This window comes from Dendrobium catenatum, unplaced genomic scaffold, assembly GCF_001605985.2.
Source record: "Dendrobium catenatum unplaced genomic scaffold, ASM160598v2 fragScaff_scaffold_133, whole genome shotgun sequence".
Lineage (NCBI taxonomy): Eukaryota > Viridiplantae > Streptophyta > Magnoliopsida > Asparagales > Orchidaceae > Dendrobium > Dendrobium catenatum.
The window spans coordinates 11568986-11592267 of record NW_021318595.1 but is presented as its reverse complement, the minus strand read 5'-3'; the positions used below and the strand labels follow the sequence as shown (position 1 = coordinate 11592267).

Genomic DNA, 23282 nt, shown 5'->3' with positions numbered 1-23282 from the left:
GGTCTACTTCTATCTTTCTTAACATAAGTCAAATGTCTATTACTACTAAAATTACACTCCATATTTTAGTTTTAGATCTACTCAAACAAAAACCTTTAGACTCTAAGGAAGACCTCCATAATTCAAGTTTACCTTCAACTCCCTCTCAAATCTTATAAACAACAATAATATCATTAGCAAAAAGCATACACCAGGGTCTAACCTCTTGCAAATCTCTAGTGAGAACATCCATGACTAAAGCAAAAAGATATGAGCTTAAGGCTAATCCATGACGTAATCCAATTGAAATATGAAAATACTTGATCAAAACACCTTGTGTTTAAACACAACAGTTCCAACATACATATCCTTAATGACTTGAATATAAGCATTATTAACATACTCTTGGAATTTTATAATATGCTTTCTCTAAATCAATAAATATCATATGTAGATCCACCTTATTATTTTTATACTTTTCCATCAAACCTCTCAATAAATGTATAGCTTCCATAGTGGACCTACCCTGCATGAATCCAAATTGATTTTGAAAAATAGTGGTATCACGCCGCAACCTATGCTCCATAACTCTATCCCATAGTTTAAAATTATTATTCCAAAGGATAAAAATATTATTTTATTATAAACGTAAATTATGGAGGTCAACCTTAGAGTTTAAAAGCTCTCAATTGAGTAGATCTAAAACTAAAAATATGGAGTATAATTTTAGTAACAATAGATCTAGTGCGGAGATTATGACTTTGGACAATCAGGTCATTAAAAAAGAGCACAAGTTTTGATATCTTGTGTCTCTTCTTTACAATGATGGTGAAATAGATGGGGATATTATTATTAGAATTCAAGTTGGATGGTTGAAGTGGAGGAATGCATTGGCCTTGCTATGTGATAGAGAAGTCCCCCTCAAACTTAAGGAAAAATTCTATAAGATGCCAGTGAGACCTGCAATGCTTTATGGTACAGAATGTTGGCCATTAAAAGAGAAGCATAATATTAAGTTAAGTATTGCGGAGATGAGGATGCTCAGATGGATGAGTGGCTTTACTCTTAGACAAGATACGAAATGAGCATATATGTGAAAAGGTTGAAGTAGCTCCAATAGAAGTTAAGATTAGAGAGAGACACCTTAGAGGGTTTGGTCACTTATAAGGGCGGCCTTATGATGACCCGATTAGGAAAGTAGATGTATTAGATTTGACTTATGTTAAGAAACATAGAGGCAGACCTAAAAAGACTTGGTTAGAAAATATTAGAAATGATCTTTTTTTATTAGCTTTAGATGAAAATTTGACCCTTAACAGAACATAATGGAGAAAAAAGATTCATGTAACCAACCCCACGTTTTAGTGGGAAAAAGGCTTGTTATAGTTATAGCATAAAGGTACCATAGAAAAGCAAGCTCTTAGAGTTAATTACATCCCAATAATTCATCCCTGAAGAAATATTTTTTATTAAAATTATGGTTTTTATCATTTCATTAAAACATTAGCTAGCATTTTATTTTATTTTGAGAAATTCTTATTAAATATTTGGTCATTGGGAATTTCAAAGGAGATTGGATCAACTAAATCATTTTTTAAATGGAAGCTAAAGGAGAAAATATAGGAGTACATGTTTCTTGAGTGACTTGGAAGTACCTAAAAGTTTTTTTATGTTAGGCTTTACATTTTAAAAGTAAATTTAGGTTAAAGTTCATCAATTTAATTTAGAAGATTGGGGCTTACATTCAAATAATACAAGTTGGATGAAGTGCTTAGAAAGGTGGAGGCTTACAATATAACTGAAAAGAACAACAATCTCAGACCCTACATTTAAGGTGAAAAACCAAAAAATAGTAAATCTTACCAACATCTAGCGGCATGCAAGGGACTTACGAACTTGAAATCCACTTGGAGTTAAATCAGTACAGCTTTGGACTTACAATCCTGTCAGTACAACTCTGGACTTACAATCCTGTCCAAAAAGAATGGCCAGCTAACACACCTAAACATTTTTAAAATCATGCATGTTTAGTCTTAGTGCATATGCAAGATAGGTAAGACTATTTTGATTTAGAAGATATAATTTATAACTTATCCACTTAAGCCAAGCTGTCTAATCATATGGGCATGCAAATACTGATCTCAATGCAATGGACAATTAGCATGCAATAAAACTTTCTTATTATTTAGTCCTTAATGTGAGGGCTTTTATCTACATGCAACTCACTGGCCTATGACATAATCTTTTTTTATTTTAAAAACTTAGCTCATTATTGTTAAGCAATGCCCTTTTTATTTAAAAGAAAATGGTTATCCTATGATTGATTTTAGAATTTTAAAATTTTAATCAGTTAGGGAGCTCCAAGGCATCATGCATGAGGGACTAGAGCTCCTAAAAGAGAGTTACTATTTTCTTTTCTAGAATGTTTTGGATTTATTAAAAAATGGAAAATAATTCCTATAGCTTTAAGATGATATTAGATTAATTTTGGCATTGTCTAAAACCTTGTAAGAATTTGAAAGGGCGATTTGAAATTTTAGGAGTATTCTAAGTGCTTAAGTTGCTTATCACTTTACTCAACCATTTAATTTGAAGAATGCATAAACAATCTTACATAATTACTGTTGAAGAATTTTTGTATCCTCAAACGGATTGCATATTTTATAATCGAGTATGGCATAAGAACATGATATATTACCCCGAAGGATAAAGATATCATTTCCTTATGGACTCAATAACAAAATTTACAATTTGGTACAGAGATTCCCCCACTCGATGTTTGGTCGAGCGGTGTTTATTTATTTCTGGGGTATAGACGTCCCATAGGAGCAAGCCCCTATGGTTAATTACATCCCAAGTTTTGGCTTGGGAAAACTTTTGATTAAACTAGTAGTTTTGATTTCTTGTTTTCTTTTGGAACTCATTTAAATGTTAGCTAAAATATTGATTTTTGAAAGTCCATGAAAGTCTTAATTAAAGGGTTTGCTCCATTAGAAATTTCAAGGAGGAGTTGATCAACTTAGAATTAGATTTCTTGGAATGAGGGCCAAAGGAGGTGAAGTAGGAGCACTTGATTCTGAAGGAAACTCAGAGGTGCTCAAACTATCCTATGTTGGGCTTTACATTTTAGTAATCTAATTTTGATTTAAGTTGATATTTTTATTAGACGATTGGGGCTTACATCCCAACAACACTTGTTGGAGGAATTGCCTAAAAGATGAGGGCTTATAGGGTGATTTGGAATCAACCCATACCTCGAACCCTAAGACTAATGTGAGGACTACCGATAGGTAGTGTCTCGAACCTAAATCTAACGAGTGCAAAAGGGACTTACAAATTACACCTCACATGAGTAATAATTTGCCCGACCTCTGGATTTACTGCCTCGCCTGGAAGGGACTACCATCTAGACCTTCCTAATCGCTTTTAAAATCATGTCATCCGGTCTTAATGCAAATGTAGAGTGGGAAGATTATTTTTATTTAGAAGGTAGGTCTTACAACTTGGCTTTGAGGCCAAGATGTCTAAGTATGTGGGTATGCATATGTTGACTCAAAAAAAGAGAGATTTTTCTTATCTAATCCTTAAATAGAGGCATTCTACATGTGACACACTTTGGTTATGCATGATTGTTTTAAGCTTTTGGAAAAATTTGACTCTTTGAAAGAGAGCCTTGCAAATTTTCTTTTATTAGAAAATCATGGAGCCTAATTTCATTTTAGGTTGCTTACAATTTAAGAGGATAGAAATCTTATTTTTTTCCTAAGAGCCTACCGCATCAAACAGTCCAAGCCACACCCAAGCAAAAGCAAAGTAAAAAACTTAGGAAAGAGCATGCTTTTCTATTGCGATCAGGTAAACAATCAAACATGCTTTTATTTATAAATAAAATACAATGAATGAAAACATAGTCCACATTATTACAACCAGATTTGGCAGCTGAGTTGTCTGTCATTATACAACCCAGTCAAATTATTACAGACTCTACTTGTGGGGTCTTGAAGCTTTAACTTTCCAACTGAACCTCAGGCATCACCTTCCACAGGTACATCCATTTGGTTCACCTTCTTTTGATCAAGACCCCCACAAGTTCAATACAATTCCTACTTATATCAAATACATTTAGGAAATGTAAAACACTCAAACCTGCAAAATAGAGTCAGAAGCAAATTATATATATAATAAAGCATTACATCCAAAATTTACCTAGCACTTAGTGTGCTAAACATCTGCTTCTACCCTATTGGCCACATCTTTTAGGGGGTTTTAAGCAGCACCTTTCATGCAAGCAGTTTATTATTTATGAGCGCCCCCTTTTAGATATGTCACACTAAGGGTGTTTGATTTTATTTCAAAATGAAGATATTTAATCTTTATCCAAAGTGTGGTTTCACTTTATGTTATTTGTGACTTAAAGATTTTATTTGATTTTTTAAATGTTTCATATTTAAGAGGGTTATGAAGAACTCATAAAGTAACCACATGCTTGCTTTTGGGCAAGACTGTTACTTATGAATCCTAAGATACAATGGTGTAGGCATCCCGCCTTTTGGGGAAGATGCTTGATCATTGTATCAAAAGGGAACCTAAGTAATTTTTAGGTGTTTTTGGAGTTCTCTTAGTGTTTGAATAAGATAAGTGTTTATCTAATATGGTAAGATAGACTTGCCTAAAAGGCTTCACTTAGGACTTGGTGAAATTTATCCAATAGGGTAAGATGAACTTCAACAGAAAGGACAACTCCTAAGGAACATCTACAAGTTTAGCATTTTAAATGTCATAGGAGAGATCACTCAAATTTGGGTTGAATGAAGTAGATTACTTAGATTTTGAGTCTAAGAAGAGTGTCCAACATGTAGCTTTTGGACTACATGTTGAGGAATTTTCCCTAGCTTTTGGAGCTAAAAGGAGAAAGATAGGAATCCAACATTTAGCTTTTAGGCTAAATGTAGGAGAACTCTCTCTAGCTTTTGGAGCTAAAGAGAGGGAAAATCTCCTACAACTTTGAGGTTGGAGGAGAATTGGGAACTTATAGCTTTTAGGCTAGGATATGATATCTTCTAAAGCCTTTGGAACCTATAGAAGTGAGGGAAGATTAGTAGCTTTGAGGCTACAAATCAAAAGAGTGTCTCCTTGAATTTTGTATTTAAAGAGTTGAGTTTCATTTGCTTAATTTGGATTAGACAAATAACGATGAGTCACTTATTGAATTTAACCCAATAGGTGAAAGGGATTTGTAACCTTGAGATTACAAATCAGAAGGGATTATCATTGAACTTTTATGTCCAATGATGAGCATTTAGTTTGCTAGATTTAGATTAAGCAAACATAAGAGGATGATATGTAGATTTGGCCTACACATCAAGGATTCTTTGGACTTTAGGTGTCCAAAGAGAGGAACTCATTCACCTAATTTAGGTTAGGAGAATGGAAGAAAGCTATGAGTTTCTTCTTTGCTTGATATGGAATTCTTTGTTGAATTTGGTTCAACAAACAAATGATTTTGGATTGAATTACTTGTTGATTTTGATTCAACAAATAGGTGAATTTCATGTGTCTAATTCACTCAACATGGGTTGAATGGATGAGATATTCATACAACCTTTTGAGTTGTAGAAAAGAAGGAACTTCTCCACAATTTTGACTTGTAGGAAAGAATGGAGAAATGCAATTTTAGAGATTGCAAATCAATGAAAGTTCTTTGGATATTTATTGTCTAAAGAGGGGTGTGCATTCTCCTAATTTAGGTTTAGGAGGATGGTGGGATTCCCTACAACTTTTGGGTTGTAGGAGTGAGGGAATGACTATGCAACTTTTGGGTTGCAAATCCATGAATGTTCCTTGAAAATTTGATGTTCAAAGAGACAAATTCATTTGCCTAATTTGAAGCTAGGCAAATGAAGAGGAATTTAAGGGTAACCTACAATCTAGGCTTGTAAGAAAAGAGGTGGTCCAACGTGCAACCTAGAGGTCGCAAATTAGAGGAGTTCCTTTGAACATTCGGTGTCCAAAGAAGAGGGATTCATTCCTCCAATTTGGGTTGGAGGGATGGAGAAGAATGAGATGCAACTTGGAAGTTGCAAACTCTTGAAAGTTCCTTGAACATTTGACATTCAAAAAATGATACACTCTCCTAATTTAGGTTAGGAGAATGAGAAGATCTTTCCTATAACCTTTGGGTCATAGAAAGAGAGCTTCCTACCTTCCAACAAATGTTTTGGGCTCATTTGAAGAGGGGAAGGATGCACCATAGGGCCTTGAAAAGGATTCCTAAATCAACTTTGACATGATTAGGAAACTTGAATGGGAGAGGTTCACTTGTTACTTTCATATCATAACAAAGAAAGGGTTGGACTTAGGATTTGGTCCTAAAGCCTTGGAGATTCATGTGATAGAACATTTGGAGCCTTAGGGAGCTCCAAACTACTTCACATGGAGGGAAAAGAGTGCTTGGAAGCAAGCTCTTTATATTTGTTGGAACTCAAGCAACATAGAGCTTAGAACTTTGAGGAAGTTCTAAGCATCAAACTTTGAAGTAGATGTGCTGAGAAAGAGAATTCCCCTACATCTTTTAGAGTGTTTTGGACTCAATTAGGAGAGGGAAGAATCGATTTCCTAAGGATTGGGGAAGTTTCCAAACCAATTTTGGCATGATTTAGAAACTTGAAAGTTTGGTGTTCCTAGTAAGAGGTCTAGGAAACACGATTTTGACTCATGTAAAGGAATGAAAATACACCTAAAGTCTCTAAGAACAATCCAATCAATTTTGTCATGAATGGTTATTGAGGGTTTTCTAGGAAGACTCTAAAGATCAATTTGATAGGACATGATTTATTAAAACGTTGATGTGAGGTTCCAACCTCTAAGGATTTTGATCATTTCATTCAATGATTGAATTTGGAAACTCACACAAATGGAGTTAGGTAAACTTGAGTATGAGGGCTCATGGGCCTTTGAGGGCTCATGTCATATCTCAAACCCACTTCAAGGTTAGATAAGCCCATTTGGTTTATTTTCAAATCCAAAATGTGGTGGATGTAAATCAACAATGATTGTCACTTGTGTGCTCAAAATTTAGTGAAAAGAGACCTACACTATTTTAGAAGTATGCAATCCTTAGAGAAAGAGACCTACACTATTTTATTTAGATCAATTTTGGCATAATCTAAATTCTAAGCAACATGCAATTGATTTGGCCAAGTGCATAGCTTCAAATTTTGGGTGCTATGACGACGAAGCATAGGTTTGTTATAGGCGATGGTTCAAACATAATATGAATGTTATTACATGCATTTGAGAGGTGTTGGATACCGATCTGACACCCCTATACGTGTTGGAATTGAAAAACCCGAAAATTTCTATTTTAGGGCGTCGCACGCTTTTAAAAGCGCCGCGACGAGGTTTAAGTGAGATTTTCAAGGTTATTGGAATGCAACGAAATTAATTTTAGAAAATCCTACGCGAAATTCTGATCGTTTTGGTATATAGAAGTTATACCAAATTTTGCCTAATTAGAGAGTTATTATTTTTAGAAGTCTCTAAATTCCGGTTTTACCCCTAACCTTTAGTATTGCCAGAATTACTTAAGTAAGGGCAAATTGGTCATTTGCAAATCCCAATTCCTCTTATTAGGCAAACCGAAACTCTCCCTTCTCATTTCACGCAAACGAGCGGACCAAACGGAGAGAGGGAGCGGACGGACGGTCGGCTAGGGTTCGGCGAAGGCTTCTCCGGCGAGAAATTTAGGTCGAATCGAAGAGGGCGACGAGGGAAACACTCAGGTACGATTATTTTGTAACGAAACCTTTTAGATCTCTAGATTTTTGGAAATGAAATTTCTAGGGTTTTTCCTAAAAATGGTTTTCTCCCAAAATTTCTTTAAGAAATTAATTATGGACATTTAGGAGAGCATGTTATCGGTAGAAATGATGTTTTTGAGGAGAATTTTGGAGATTTATAAGTTAGGGTTTTTTACCTAAAACTTAATTTCGTAAGAATTCTTTACGAAAATGATTTCTAAGGGTATTGGGAATGATTTTTAATGTGGAAATTTTGATTTTGGACGAAAATTTTATTTTCACTAATTTCATGATTATTTTAATCCGAAAATTATAAAATAATTATTAATATATATAATGGATCAATTTTGGAACAATGATTTGTTGAAACTGAAGGTTTATAGATTTTCGAAAATTTATATTTAATTAAATCCGAAAATTCATGTTAATTTAATTAAATATTTATTAAGTTTTGTATGAAATGAATAAGGGAAAATAAAGATTTAGACTTAAGAATATGATAATTAGTTTTATGACACATCTCTTTATAAATCTTTCTTAGGTAGTGATTATTGAAGGTGTGATGTGAAAGACTTTGTCGAAGTGACGTACAGTATTTGCTTTGAAGTAAGTACTTGTATTTAAATCAGATTCATGTCTCTAAATTATTTAAATTCTCTTTTATGTTAAGCAAACTATGTTCAGCTTATAAATGTTCTTTTTCATGCAAATTTTTATATGTTAAATTTGATTTGTATTAGTACGTAAGAATGACTTTATAATTGCTTACTGTATTATACTTGAATTCTAGATAAACCTGGAAAACATTTATGTATGAAAAGAATTGAACGGACACTTATGAATTCCTGAATAATTTAAACCTATAAGATCTATTACAATTGCATATGCATGTTGATCCAGAAGTACCAAACAAATGGTAATGGGGCTTTCATAATCCAAATGATAATGGGGCTTATATAAGCCAAATGGTAATGGGGTTCTTTGGAGCTAAATGGTAAAGGAAATGACCAAAAAAATATGACTGCGTACCTGATCAGTACGAAAATTGGTGCTTTCGGGACGGGTGAATATTTTATGATTAAAGTAATTGATGCATATAAATGAAAAGATATGATGAAAAGAAAAGTTTATGAAAGGAAATGTTTATGAAAATGAAAAGCTTTAAGAAAATGATTATAGAACTCTTGTATGAAAATGATATTCAATTTATGCTTATCAATGTTTGATTCTAATTTTTCCCAAAAGAAATAAATGTTTTATTTTTATTTAAGTCATGAATTTGAGATGAATACATGTTATCTGCTGAGCGATGGCTCATTCCTCGTTTTGGAAATATTTTTCAGGAGAGAAGTAATGGCTGCACGACGACCTTACACCTATTATCGTAGGGGACCTTAGGAGGATGAAAGGTTCCTTTTTGTGTTTTAAATTTGAGTCTTTGTATTTGTTTCAGTGTAGTTCGTGAATTTGAGGTTTATGTAATTGTGAAAGTTTATGCTGTGATGATGAATTTAAAAGTTTTTATTGGTTATGAGACAGTTGATCACTTTATAACATTTGAGTTTGAAGTTTATTAGTGGCTCTTTCATGTATTTTGGGATGATATTTATGTTCTAACCTTAAGTTTTAAATGAAAATATGTTATGTATTATGCTCTTCCGTACGATCGTCTGTTCCCGCCCCGATATAATCGGGCTAGCTGGGCCGGGTCGTGACAGGCATGCCTCTTTGACTCTCACAAGAGAGCAAACAAACAGAAATCATCGGATTTCCGCTGTTTTGCGGAGAGGACAGCGCACATAGGTTTAGGGAAAGCAAACCAATGAAGTTTCTAAGGGACCTATGGTTTGGGGACGTCAACCACACATCAACGGCCTTGGCGGACCCTAGGTTTCACTAAGTTTTAGGATTTTACCTCACCCGGGTTGTCCTAGCGCTCCAAGCTCCAAGTTCTAGCTCGCTGTCCAAGCTCCAATCCAAGCTCTAAAGTCGCTGTCCTAGGTGTTCCGGTCGTCGCCACCGCTGTCCAAGCCTCTCCGGAGGGTGGATTTGCTGTCCAAAGCACTCCGGACAGCAGTTTTCACTGTTAGAAGGCTCCCGAAAGCTGCGTGGCTGCTGTCCACATGTTCCAAACAACAGATTTTGCTAATCGAAAGTCTCTTGGAGCTGATTTCGTCGTCAAGAGGTCGCCGGAGTTGATTCGGAATGAAGGAGAAGCCTTCCACTTCCCCTTGACTGCAGCAAGAAGTATCTTCACAAGGTTCAATTCTCAGTTTATGAGAAGAAACCTGCTTGAGTAGCCCCTACTCGTCTTCTCACTTCCCAGTTGCATGGCAAGCTCACCTAGACCATAAGATCTAGGTATAAGGGAATACCGTCGGTGCGAGCTTGGCCGGATGCAGGACATGTAGGAAGAAGCCCTAGCCAACCTTTCTCCCTTGCTTTACCTAGGACGGCTGGAATGGACAGCAAGCAAGAGGAGCCCCGACCCAACCTCTCTCTGCTTCGCCTGGGATGGACAAAACGCAAGCAAGGGGAGCCAAGCTCCCCTCCTCCTCCCGCGCCTGGAGACGCACGCAAAGGGGAAGAATGTCCTCTCCCTCTCTCCCGTGCTCTGTCTGGGACGGAACCAAAACGGGGAAGCCGAATGCTCCCGCTTTCTCCTTTCGTGCCCTTAAAGGAGCACATCCAGCCAAAAAAATGCTGCCCAAGTGAACCAATCCGACCTCTCGTGCGTGAACCGAAGGATTTAGGGCAGAATTCTATAAGAAATCTGAGCCCTTGATCTCAATTTCTGATTTGAGAATCAAATTAAGCCCAAATTGACAAGTTAGGACAGAAATTGAGTCCGAATTGGACTCGACCAAAACCAATTTGGGTCGGTTTGGGTCTGGTTGGGTCCGATCAAGTTAATTTTGTGAAATTAAGCTTGAATCAGCGCCGAAATGTGTCGAATTGTGCTCAACGACGCTCGACGGGGTTTGATTGGTTTTGATTTGATTTTAATTAAATTAAATTTGATTTAATTTAATTAAAATTGAGGCTCGATTCGGATTAATTTGCCTCGACGATGATCAATTGAGTTGATCGAGCGTGATCGAGCTTTGTCGGGCTCGAACGGGGTCGAGTCGATGTGAAAATATTCGTCAACAATTACGAGGACAGGTCGAGTAGTATAGCCTATGGACCTTTGAGGGCCCATAGAATGCCCTAAATTATCTCCAAAAATACTTGCAATCCATTGGAAATCACTAAATTTTCATGAGTTTGCTGAGAGGAAATTAGGTATTATTGGATTGGAGAGCATAAAATGAAGTTTCAACATGTACCTAGGGGTTTGAGAGCGTCAAACATGTAGGGTTTTTTAAGTTTGTGATATATATTTTACCAGAGCTAGTGTTCAATGGTTAGAAGCAATAGTTCCTCATCTAGAAGAGACAAAGGCAACTGAAATGACGAGAAGAGCTTTTTTTGGGTTGTTTTGGACGTCGCACCGCCAACTCGCTTGATGCGGGCAAACTAGAAAGAAAAGTCAAGATAGGAGAACACTTGGACAAGAAAAACCAAACTCGATTCAATCTAGATTGCGGACATCCAATTAAACAAAGAGTCGAACAAACGAAACAAATTATAAAATAAAAACACTATCATCAGAACAACCGACAAGCAGTTTCCTCACATGCAACGAAAAGTATGTAAAATATGATAAGTTCTTAGGGATTGCAAACCAAGTGTCCACCACAGCAGCAAGGTCCAACGTCCAACCAAACTCCTCTACCAAATGCCACCAAATTCTGTCGACAAACACCTCCCATAGCTCAAGAAGAATAATACAAGTGGAGTGGAATTTGCGTAAAGAAGAAGAGATTAGAAGCCAAGACGAAATAGAGAGGAGGAAGAGGTAATTGGAACAAGCTCTCAAGCTTTTCCAAGAGAAGAGAAGAAACCCTCAGGTTTTAGAGACTTTTCTCAAGTTAATCAACAACATCTTCATTACAAAATCACCTCATATTTATAGGAGAGAAAGGGGAGCCAAACAGCCAATTTCCACCTCCAACCGAGCCAATCAGGTTAAGGGAAGAGGAAGTCCAGCATGCAACACAAAACAACACCAGAAAAGACAGCACAGGAACCGGGTAGAGATAGCTACGGGAAAATAGCCAGGGAAGAAACCGAAAAGACAACACAGGGGACCGGAACCAGCATCCAGCAAAGGGAGGAGAACCAGCCACGGGAACAGCACCAAGGAGAAAACGAGGGGACTCAAAGAACGAGAAGAGGCAAGCTCCAACTCCACATAAAGAGCTAAAAGAAGAATACCTTTTTAAATTTATGAGCTAAATAGTGCAATTACTCCTCCAAATAATGAGCTAAACATCATCTCAAGCATTAATGAGCTAACACCAAGTAGATCCAACTTATTAGCTCAAAACCAAAGCAGCCAAAGTCCAACTCGAGAGCAGCCAAAGCCCAACCCGAGAGACAACAAGCAACCCAAAGACCATAGAACCAAAAAAGCTAGCACACCCAAGGTTTGCCATGCCCAAGCACATCCTACTCATGAACATTGGATGTTTTCAATCATTGGATAACATAAAAAAAACATAAACTACAACTATAATATTCAAATTACAATAAAATGAAAATAAGCCAAAATATCCATGCATCATCGCTGGAGCTAGAAAGGGAGTAGAAGCTTTCTACCTTCTCTTGACTGTAGAAAGAATGAGTTAGGCTGCCCTTTAGTTTTCAGTTTACAGAAGCAAAGGAGAAGTAGTGCACTCTCCACTTTGGTTTAAAAGAATAGCAATAACCACTCCTTGGCTTTAGACAAATCGAAATGAGTAGCAAACGCACAATTCTCTAAACGACAGAACCATGGGATCGTGATCATGTTCATCATCACTCCCCTCATCATCCGCTATAAGTGCAAGGTGGTGAATTTTTAATTTTAAATATCAAAATTCTTAAATACCTATGTCCTGCTGCTACTATACGCCAGATACCACGTATATGTTTGACGACTAGCCTTAATCAAAAGTTCTCTCTCATTATTGGGAGGGGAAATTAATTACAGGGGCTTGCGCCTATAGAAAACCAAAACTCATATTATAAAGTCCTCGCAAAATGAGCGTAAAATCTCTAAGTAGTGTCTTATTGTAAAACCCAATATGCTTTCTGAAATTTGCCCTGGAATCTAAACATTAAACTTTCCTTGACGACTCGAAGAAAAAATGAAAAAGAAAGAGGATCCGCAGAGAGGCCAGCGTGCAAATTTTTAGAGCCCACAAATGATCCCCGATAGTTCACCTCAACTGTGACCAAGGAACACTGAATGTATAGTAACATTTTGGGGAAACTTGAAGCGATAAGTTGTTGCTCCAATCCTCACCAGTATCTAATAAGGACAAAAATACCTTAGGGCCAACTTCTCATTTCACCTATTAGCTGTCATCCTTTGTCTATAGGGAGAAAGCTTCAAGTAGACCCTATCCCCTATCTCCAATTGGATGTCCTTTCTACATCTATCTGTCAGCTTCTACTTGATCTACTGAGCCCTCAACAAATATTTTTTTAGCTCAACCAACACCCTGCCCCTCTCCTCTATCACCTGACTAAAGTAAGCTATGGGCTTGTGATTCTTCATGAACACTACCCCCAATCCATAACCTGATGCATCAGTCTCCACCACCAAAACCTTGCTGAAATCTAGTAGGCAGGATTGGTACCGTGGTCATGGTCTTCTTCAGTCTCTCAAAGCCTTGGATAGCTGCCTCGCCCACATAAAACTATCCTTTTTAGCCGCTCTGTCAATAGCCATGTGATAGTGTTATATCCCCTCACAAATCTCTTGTAATACTCGGTCAACTTTAGGAAACTCTTCAGATCTTTCAAAGTCCCAAGTAAATGCCATTTCATCATAGTCTCAATTTTAGCCTGATCAGCGGTCATCCTCTCCTGAGATTCCACGTGCCTCAAGTACTCCACACTGGACTGTGCAAAGCAATACTTCTTTAGGTTGGCCCATAGTTGATGCTCCCATAACTCCTCCAACGCCACCTTCAAGTATTCCAAATGCACCTCGTTCGACCTGTCATACACCAGGTTATCATCAAAGAAAACCAATACAAATCTCCTGAGCTATGGTCGAAACACCCATTCATGAGGGACTAGAACATAACAAGAGCATTGGTGAGGCCAAACAACATCTCTCTCATATGTCCTGAAAGCAATCTTTGAGATATCATCCTTTCTCATCCTAATATGATGGTATCCAGACTTTAGATCTATCTTCATGAATACCATTGCTCCCTATAACTCATCCAATAACTCATCTATCACTAAAATAGGAAATTTTTCTAGCACAGTTTTCTTATTCAGGGCCTAGTAGTCCACACAAAATCTCTAATTCTGATCATTCTTCTTAACTAGTAAGATTGGGATAGTAAAAGGGCTCACACTCTGCCTGATGATCCCTGCATCTAACCTCTCCCGAATCAGCTTCTCAATATCATTCTTCTGGATCTGAGAGTAGCGATAAGGCCTAACACTAATTGGTTACCCCTTCCCTCAAGATGATGGCATGCTCCTGCTCTCTCGATGGTGGCAATTCTTGAGGTGGATGAAAAAACCTTGTTGAACTACTATATAAGCAATTTTACTGAAGCTCTGCAGTTCCACCCTACATCTGATCCCCACTAAGCTCTGCAGTTCCACCAGAAATCCTCCTACTTCCTCATGATCCTCACTATGATTTTGAGAGACATCATATCTTTAGATAACCCTACATCTCCCCTGATCATCACCCTTCATCCCTCCACCAACAGTTTCATCGTCAGTGCTCCCCAATTGAGATTGATATCCCCCAAGGTCTGTAGTCATTTTATCACAAAGATGGCATCAATGCTCTAATGGAAGCAATTCCTCCCTCACATGGACCCCCTGTATGGTCAGAATCACTCCCCTACACCCCCCAATACCTGTCTTCACCTTCCTTGTGCCCATTATCACCCCATAGCACCCTGTGTCCGCCACTTTTACCCTTAATTGATCTACGACCTGGTTGGAGATAAAATTGTGAGTAGTCCTACAATCTATCAACACTACTACCTCCCTATCTATTGTTTATCACTTCTTTCATGGGGTGATTTGGATTAAAATTCCAACACTGAGTTCTAGGAGACCTCTGCCACATCTAAATGCAACTCTTCCTCCTCTACCACTGTCTCACTCCAACTCCCTCCTCAGCTTCCTCACCATCACAGACAGTGAGAATCTAAAGAGTTTAGTCCTTACGCATGTGCCCTGGTGTATACCTCCATCACATATGAAATAGTCCTTTCTCCCTCTTCTCCTATAGCTCCTCGGTGAGCTTCTTGAAGTTTCCCCCAGTTCCCCCTCCTATGATCTCCTTCGTGGTCTCCCAAGGAATACCCGGTGTCGGCCCCTTGAGGGCTAAAAAGGTGGTGGTTATCCTATACGAACCTCCTGAACTGCTGCCTTTAGCTTCTCTTTCCAGGTGCTTATGATCGGAGACTAATTGGGATAGCTCCATAGTCTCTCTCAAATCACAAGACCTAATCACTCTAATTGCACCCAGAATCTCTAATTTGATCCCTTTCATAAAGTTCCACTCTAATAATCTCCGACAGCCAGTCCAGCCATCTGGCAAGTTACTCAAACCTCTCATAGTACTACACCATCAATCCCTCATGCATCAGAGCGAAGAACTGCTCATAGAAGTCCCCTCCCCAGCTGGTTCAAAAACGTTCTAGCAAGCAGTCCTTAAACTCCCTCCAACTCCGTATGTGCCATCACATGTCTCTCCACTAGTACCATGTCCATGTCTTCCCCTCCAAGAACAAGCTAGCTGTCGTCAATCTCTCCTCCATCAACCCATGGACGACAAAATATCTTTCCATCATATAGATCCATCCTCTCCCTCAAAAACAGGCATCTTCAGCTTCCTCACTCTCGGATCTCCTTCGTTCCCTCTGTTTCATAGGAAGATAAATATTCTATGCATTCAAGAAACAAAATGAGTTGAAGAGAAAGCTAAAAAGATTGATAATTCAGGATTTAAATTATGATATTTTGATGGGATTTGTACTAGAAATAATGTAAGTTTGAATATAGATAAGAGTTTAAAGAATAAAGTTATAAAAATTAGTGGATTTGGAGTTAGAATTATAATTTTAAAGATTGTAATTGATGCTAAGATTATTAATATTATAAGTGTTTATGCTTCTTAATCGCACAACTAGATTTATTATTACTAAAATTACACTTCATGTATGCAATTTTAAATCTACAGAAACGAAAAACATTTAAACTCTAAGATTGATCTTCATAATTCAAGTTTTTTATCAACTCCCTCTCCAATCTTATCAATAAGAAGAGTACTTAGAGTATCATTAGCAAAAAGCATATACAAAGGTATATCCTCTTGCAAATGTCTAGTAAGAACATCTTTGACTAAAGCAAAAAGATATGGGCTTAAATCTGATTATTGATGTAATCTAACTGAATTAGGAAAATGTTTGGTCAAACCACCTTGTGTTTGAACATAAATAATAGTTCTTATATACATATCTTTAATGACTCGAATATAAGCAATATTAACTCCTTTCTTTCCTAAAACTCTCCAAAACACTTCTCTTAGAACTTTATCATATGCTTTCTCTAAATCAATAAATATCATATTTAAATGCTCCTTACTCCCTCAATACTTCTTCATCAAACCTCTCAACAAATGTAAGGCTTCCATAGTAGACTTACCAAGCATGAATCCAAACTTATTTTGAAAAACATTAGTATCACATTGTAATCTATGCTCAATTACTCTCTCCTAATTTTAATGTATGACACATTGACTTAATAAGATAAATAAAAGAAAAAATAAAGTGGCACAAAAAATAAACCAACAATCAAACTTATCTTCCATGTTCCAACTTATCTAAAACCATCATCTAATAATAACTAAATGGGTACTAGGAACAATACAGTACATTAATGATTTTCAAGGGTGTACGTAAGAACCATGCAACAAACAAGAAAAAAAAAATGTCTTATAAGAATCACATTTTGGAATATATATGGTTACCTGGTACAGGCCTTCCATTGGTGCGTGAACAGCTCCTTTTAGTAAAGCTACCAATAGCCAAAATGCATCTTCTTCACTCATGTACAGAAGCAACAAACCGGCTAGGAATCCCATTCCCTGGACTCAAGTCATCGAGTTAAATAGATTATATAAGTTTTTTTTAGTTACTTCTATAGAATATTCTAAAAAGGTAGAAACATTTTACTTCCAACCTGAACATATCCAACGTCTCTGTCATATACAGAGTATGCCTTCAAAACATTGTAAAGGGATCTTTGTCCTGGCCCATGCCTTTGCTGGAAGAATACATGTGAAGGGAAAGTTCGTGAAATGTCTCGAATTATGTCCAATTCTGATGCTGACGTCTCATAAATCACTAGTTGCTGAAAATGACCACGACAACTTAACATGAGGATCTTGTAAAGCATATTGAATTGACGAAAAATTTAGCACGAAAATATGAGAAGTGACATTAGTATGAGAAAATATAATATGAAGCACAAAATGCACTACTTTTAAGAAAATTATAAATAGCAGCTATCATTTCAAACATGTAGTTTTGGGCTCCAAAAAATCTCATCCCAGCTTTGATGAGCGAGTTTTTTGTGTTTCCAAGTTAAGTTTTTAGAAAACAGGTTAAATTGAAGATAGGACAAATCTAGAGATTTCGTCCTCATTTTACAATATTTATAATTTAGTTTAAGGTTTCTCATAGATGCAATCTCCTATGAATAATTAGCTCTCCCAATTATGAAAAAGATGTTCTAATTAGGACTAATCGTTAAAAGTATTAACACTCAAAAGTTTGTCAAAAAGTAAGCACACAATTTGCCACAAAATTTTACCCTATTTTCTCCCAAATATGAAAATGCCAAATCTAATTTCATTAAATTTTAATATAAATTCCAAACATTTCGATACATAATTGTATATAAGTATTCATTAATAGCTTAATAATAGTTAATTAACAATTTGATATCATTTAATTAAATGTTATTTGTTAACAGAGTACTTAAATTAATTGTTAATTTCTGTAAACACTGCAGCAATTCCACTAAAACCCACATGCAATGGACTGATGATTGAGAGTGGGATCATATAGCTAGCAATAGGAATTGATGGAGTTATTATGGTGCTAGTGGGATATAGCAATATTATATATCAAATTGAGACTTAAGCACTAAAGCATTTCCCTCATTCCTTCACACCCGTCACTGGTTCTCTCCGAGTTAAAACAACAACAACAACATCAAGCCTTTATCCCACTACGTGGGGTCGGCTACATGAATCCTTTTTCTCCATTGTGTTCTATTAAAAGTCAAATTCTCATTTAAACCTAATAAAGAAAGGTCATTCCTAATATTTTCTAACCAAGTCTTTTTAGGTCTACCCCTACCTTTCTTAACATAAGTCAAATCTAATACCTCTACTCTCCTAACCGGGTCATCGAAAGGCCGTCGTTTTATGTGACCAAACCATCTAAGGCGACTCTCTCTAATTTTATCTTCTACTGCAGCTACTCCAACCTTTTCACGTATATGCTCATTTCGTATCCTATCTCTAAGGGTAAAGCCACTCATCCACCTGAGCATTCTCATCTCTGCCACACTTAACTTAGTATTATGCTTCTCTTTTAATGGCCAACATTCGACACCATAAAGCATTGCAGGCCTCACTACCATCTTATAGAATTTTCCCTTAAGTTTGAGGGGTACATTTCTATCACATAACAAGCCCGATGCATTCCTCCACTTCAACCATCCAACTTGAATTCTGCTGATAATATCCCAATCTATTTCACCATCACTTTGAACAATTGATCCAAGATATCTAAAACGTGAAGATTGCTGGACTGAGGGAAAATCTGTGAGGATTGCTGGTGTTGTTAGCTGTTGTGGCTGACTTCAGAAATCAGGAAGCAGCTGTCTTTCTACTGTTGTAGAGTGCTGTAGCTAGAACATAGATGAGAGGAAATCAGTGGTTATTGATTTTACTAGCTGAAATTCTTGATATTCAGGTCAGTTGCTGAATTTAAGGACTAAAATCAGTGTTTTCTGCTGTTTAAAGTACAGTTGTTTGCTTAAATCATCAAGAGAAGGGATGTTATTTATTGTTTTGTGCTGAACCAGTGGAAATAAGAATAAGAGCTGCTGTAATGTTGCTGAAATTGATAAAAGTTCGTTGTAAAGCTAAAATCTGGAAGAAAAGTGAGTTGTTTGCTGAATTTTTATAAGGAGAGATCTTAGTGGTAGCAAACAATAGTAAAGAAGAGGAAATATAAAGGAAAATATAAAGAAGTTTTATTATGTTTATGATCACATTTACTTAAGTTTACTCCAATTTATTCATGTATGAATATATATATATATATATAATGATCATATTATGAGGACTAAAAAGAATTGTTATTGGGAAAGTAAAAGAAGTCATATATGAGGAATAAGCCTGCATAAGCAAAGCTGAAAGATCTGACGAGCAAAAGCTTATAGCTATCATATGACTTGTTTAAAGGTGTTGAACAGTTGGCAAGATGGGCAGTACTGTTATGCATTTCTTATGATCAATATGACATTTTAATGTCTAATCATATTAGTAATGTTAAGCATTTCTTAATTGTTAACAATGTTATTATTATTTCTTATACATGGCTTGTGTATTTCATTGAGTCCGAGCTCATTTGCAGTGGTTGTACTACAAGAAAAGGAGAGGAACCCGTAGGACAGTAAGAGAGTGACTATCTTTCTTTTGGTGTATATACTTTTTTGGTGTGCATAGAGGTTCAAAAGTAAGTTATACAAAGACTTTTGGATATGTAAGTAAGTTTTAAAGGTTTTACTAAAGCTCTGTTTAAATCAAGATATGTATTTTTTGAGGTATATTATATATATTTCCTATTATGAAAATCTTGCTGTGTTATGTTTAATTGTATTAATGATACTTTGAATAGACTACTTTTTACTTATCCAATTCTGATATCAGCATTTCAGATTAGGGGTAAGTACGAAGAAGGTCTGTTCAGATTCTCCTTCTCTATTACACTCTAGTTTAACTGCAGAGGGGTTAAAATGAGGTGTGACAAAAAGTGAAATGATTAGCATATAGTAGCAACAATTTGATTTAGGGTTAGAAATTTTACCTCTATAGCGAAGGACAAGGGAATAATGACAAAATAAATCAAGATCCCATAGTTTGTCCTCTATGGTTATAATGGACCCTAATCTATATAGTCAGCAAAGGTAGTATACCGAACCTAACCGAATGATCTTTGTTAGCATACATGGATTTCTTCCTCCAAGAGAACTAGATAGGCCTATGGTGGATGTTTATCTAAGGGGATGGGTTTAAAGTGACTTTAGTTACCTAAGAACTTTGTGTCCTATCAAATACACCCTATGGTTCATTATTCAAGGATGATTTTCACCATTAGGGAACTTGAGGGTTCAAATCATAATCGTCAGCTAGAGGGCATTGGTCATAATCATTTATCCATTGTGTCATTTGATTACAAGACCATTAGTTAAAGGATATGCGTGACATCCTTACTGACGAGAGATCATTTAAAAAAGAATCATAGCAATATAATCAACAAGATATCGAATCTTTAAAAGTTGATATTGTCTTTCAATTTTTCATCCACAACAAACGATTGAGAATGAGAGATAAATTTTTGCTTTAAGTTTTTAATCTAATAGATTTCGTTTGAATATTATTTTTTATTGAATTTTGACATTTTTGTAAAAATTTATAACACGCAATAATTTGCTTTGAGATTTGATGGTATTTTAGAAAAAGAGCTCTCCCTAGTTGAGATTCATACACAACCATCATTGGGCATTCAAATGGTTTTTTTTATTACTTAAACTTTATCAACTCTACTTACTTGTTAATAGTTGATTGGGTTCAAATATTAATTTTGTGAGCTACTACATAAGCGATGAATTTAAGAGTTCGCATTTTTGTAATAAATTTTCTTTGTAAAAGGAATTGAAGGCCTTAAATGAATATAAACTAAATATCTTTGCGGATTTTACAGTCGTATGTTTATTCGAGGGAATAGGATTTATGTTGAACTATTTAAAACTTATTGTTTAAACATCTTTCATTAAACTCAAGTCATGACAATCCCTATCCTTGCAAAGAGGATAGGTGCGAGGATAGGATTTAAAGTGTGGCACTTGTGACTATGATCTATACATAGTGCAGCCAGCTTGAAAGCATATTTATTTATTGGTGAATTTAACTTTGAAAAAGGAGTTGTAAGACTTTAAAGTCATTAATGCCTTTTGGGGTGGTTACACACTTCTAGAGGCGGCCTAGTTTGTATTCATATAATTTTAAGTATGCATAGTACTCTCAGACCTTAATTATGAGCATACACAAATTTGGCCATCAAGTTCAATCAACTTCAATCCTACAAGCCATATTTTATGGGCCAATCATACAAAAATCAAGATTTATCCAATCTTTAATCTGACATAAAAAAGTTAAAGAAATTTTTTTCAATGCCTTTAACCCCTGTAATGGCCATTATTATTGCATATCACAGTTCGAGGAATTACATGTCACGACCCAGCCCGGTTAGCTCGTGTAGACGAGATGGGAACGGAATCGGACGTTTAGAACATAAACCTTTATTCTTTACATATGCATTGAATTAATCTAAAATTCCCCACAAGAAACTAAAAACGCCTCTAAAATTTTTCCAAACATACATTTAACACTTCATGTCATATCAAAAGAGAATTCATTTACACAAAGGTGGTTACAAGTCTTAACATGCATGCCAAAACCACCCAAAAGGAGAAAACTATAACTAAGAAAAACATCAAAAGAACCTGTCGGCCGGTACTCGACGACTGCAGGTGAACCTTGAGTTGTCAGTCATTTCTTGCAGCAAGTTCTCCTGAAAAGTATCCCAACACGAGGGAGCCAGCTAACACTCAATAGGAATTATCTAATCCTAACATTTTCACATGCCTTGTTAAATGAAAATTCACATTACATGCTAGTGGTGAAATGCCTTGTTTATTTTAATACACATGCTAATTTTTCATGTCTTATGAATGTTTAATGCCTTATGAATGTTATATGTCATATGTATGTTATGTGTCTTATGGATGTCGTAGCTTATATCATAGCTTATGAATATCATATGCTTACTCATATTTTATTTTATACAACCGTACTGGAGTACCATGAGTGTACTGATCAGGTACACAAACATCTTTTTGGCCATTTATTTCTTTTCCTCTTTTGCCCCAAAGGGCCATATTATTCCTGTTTTGCTCATAAGAGCCATATTTGTGCTTTCGCACCATATTTGGTACTCCGCTTTCAACATGCACAATCAATTTCATACTCCTTCCATATATGCATATGTATGTAATGTAGCCCTTTTATAACTACTATTCATTCAGAACATGAAGTGCATGAAAGGAACTCTTATGAATGTTTTGAGTGTTAAACATAAACAATGCATCTGTTATGTGTCAAAACAACTAAAGATTTCACTTTTCATGAATCAATTAAGTAAAGCTATGCAATTTCCATAAATCAATTAAGTAAAGATATAATAAAATATAAAAGAGATCAATAAAAACATAAAAGAATATAATCATGTATGGTAAGAGATTCCTACCTCAAATGCACCTTGTAAGCTTCCGCTTCACCAACCTATTCTTATTTCTTCTTTCCAAAACCTAAAGAAAACATTACAATATAAATCCCTTGTGCCAAATTAAACATCTATAACACACTAATCCTACACATACCATAGTTAAATACTCCTCCTAAGCTCACTAGTTCACACTCACCTACCCATATCCTAAGACCTTTAATTAACCACAAGAGCATATTTATCAAATAAAGCATGTTCATTACATAAACCATGAGTCTTCATTTTAGGATAAAACATAGGGTAATTTCATTAGCATAACCTATAGTTTGACACAATCTCTTTCTTTCATAAAAGAGGAATTAAATGAAATTTTCGGTTTTGCTCAAAAATCAAATTTTGGAAACTTAATATTTTACTAATATCATTCCATTTGCATACAAAAACATTCATCTTTCCTATATGTAAGTTTAAGATATTAAAATTTTGGATTTATTCATAAAAAAAATTAGTAAAATTATTTTTTTCTCAAAAAGTTTAATTTCTCCTAATTAGAGAGCTATCATAACTCTTAGGAACGAATTTTGTGAACATGTAAGCTTAGAAAGATACAATTAGGAAAAGCCCTAATTTGAAAATTTTAAAAATAAATAACCAAAAATCATTTTCTTACCTAAACTTGCTTCTAACCATCTCTTATAACCTTCTCAAATAAAACCTCATGTAAAAAAAAAATAAAAGCCCTAATTTGGAACCTAGGTTTTCCTTAACCAAACTTTAATTTTAA

At 35.8% G+C, this 23282-nt stretch overlaps 1 protein-coding gene across 5 annotated transcripts in view; it reads right to left on the bottom strand.

Annotated features, from left to right (window-relative positions):
• LOC110114130 (EVI5-like protein) overlaps positions 1–23282 on the bottom strand; it is a 122457-nt gene that overhangs the window by 55482 nt on the left and 43693 nt on the right. For all 5 annotated transcript variants that reach the window (XR_003702786.1, XM_020846899.2, XM_020846896.2 and 2 more), the window contains 2 exons: positions 17094–17264; positions 16882–16998 (listed from right to left, as the gene is read on the bottom strand). Coding sequence is in view for 4 of the 5 variants with exons in the window: in XM_020846899.2 (XP_020702558.1) it covers positions 16882–16998; positions 17094–17264 (288 nt within the window). In the remaining variant the exon portion in view is untranslated. The remainder of the gene's footprint in view (positions 1–16881; positions 16999–17093; positions 17265–23282) is intronic.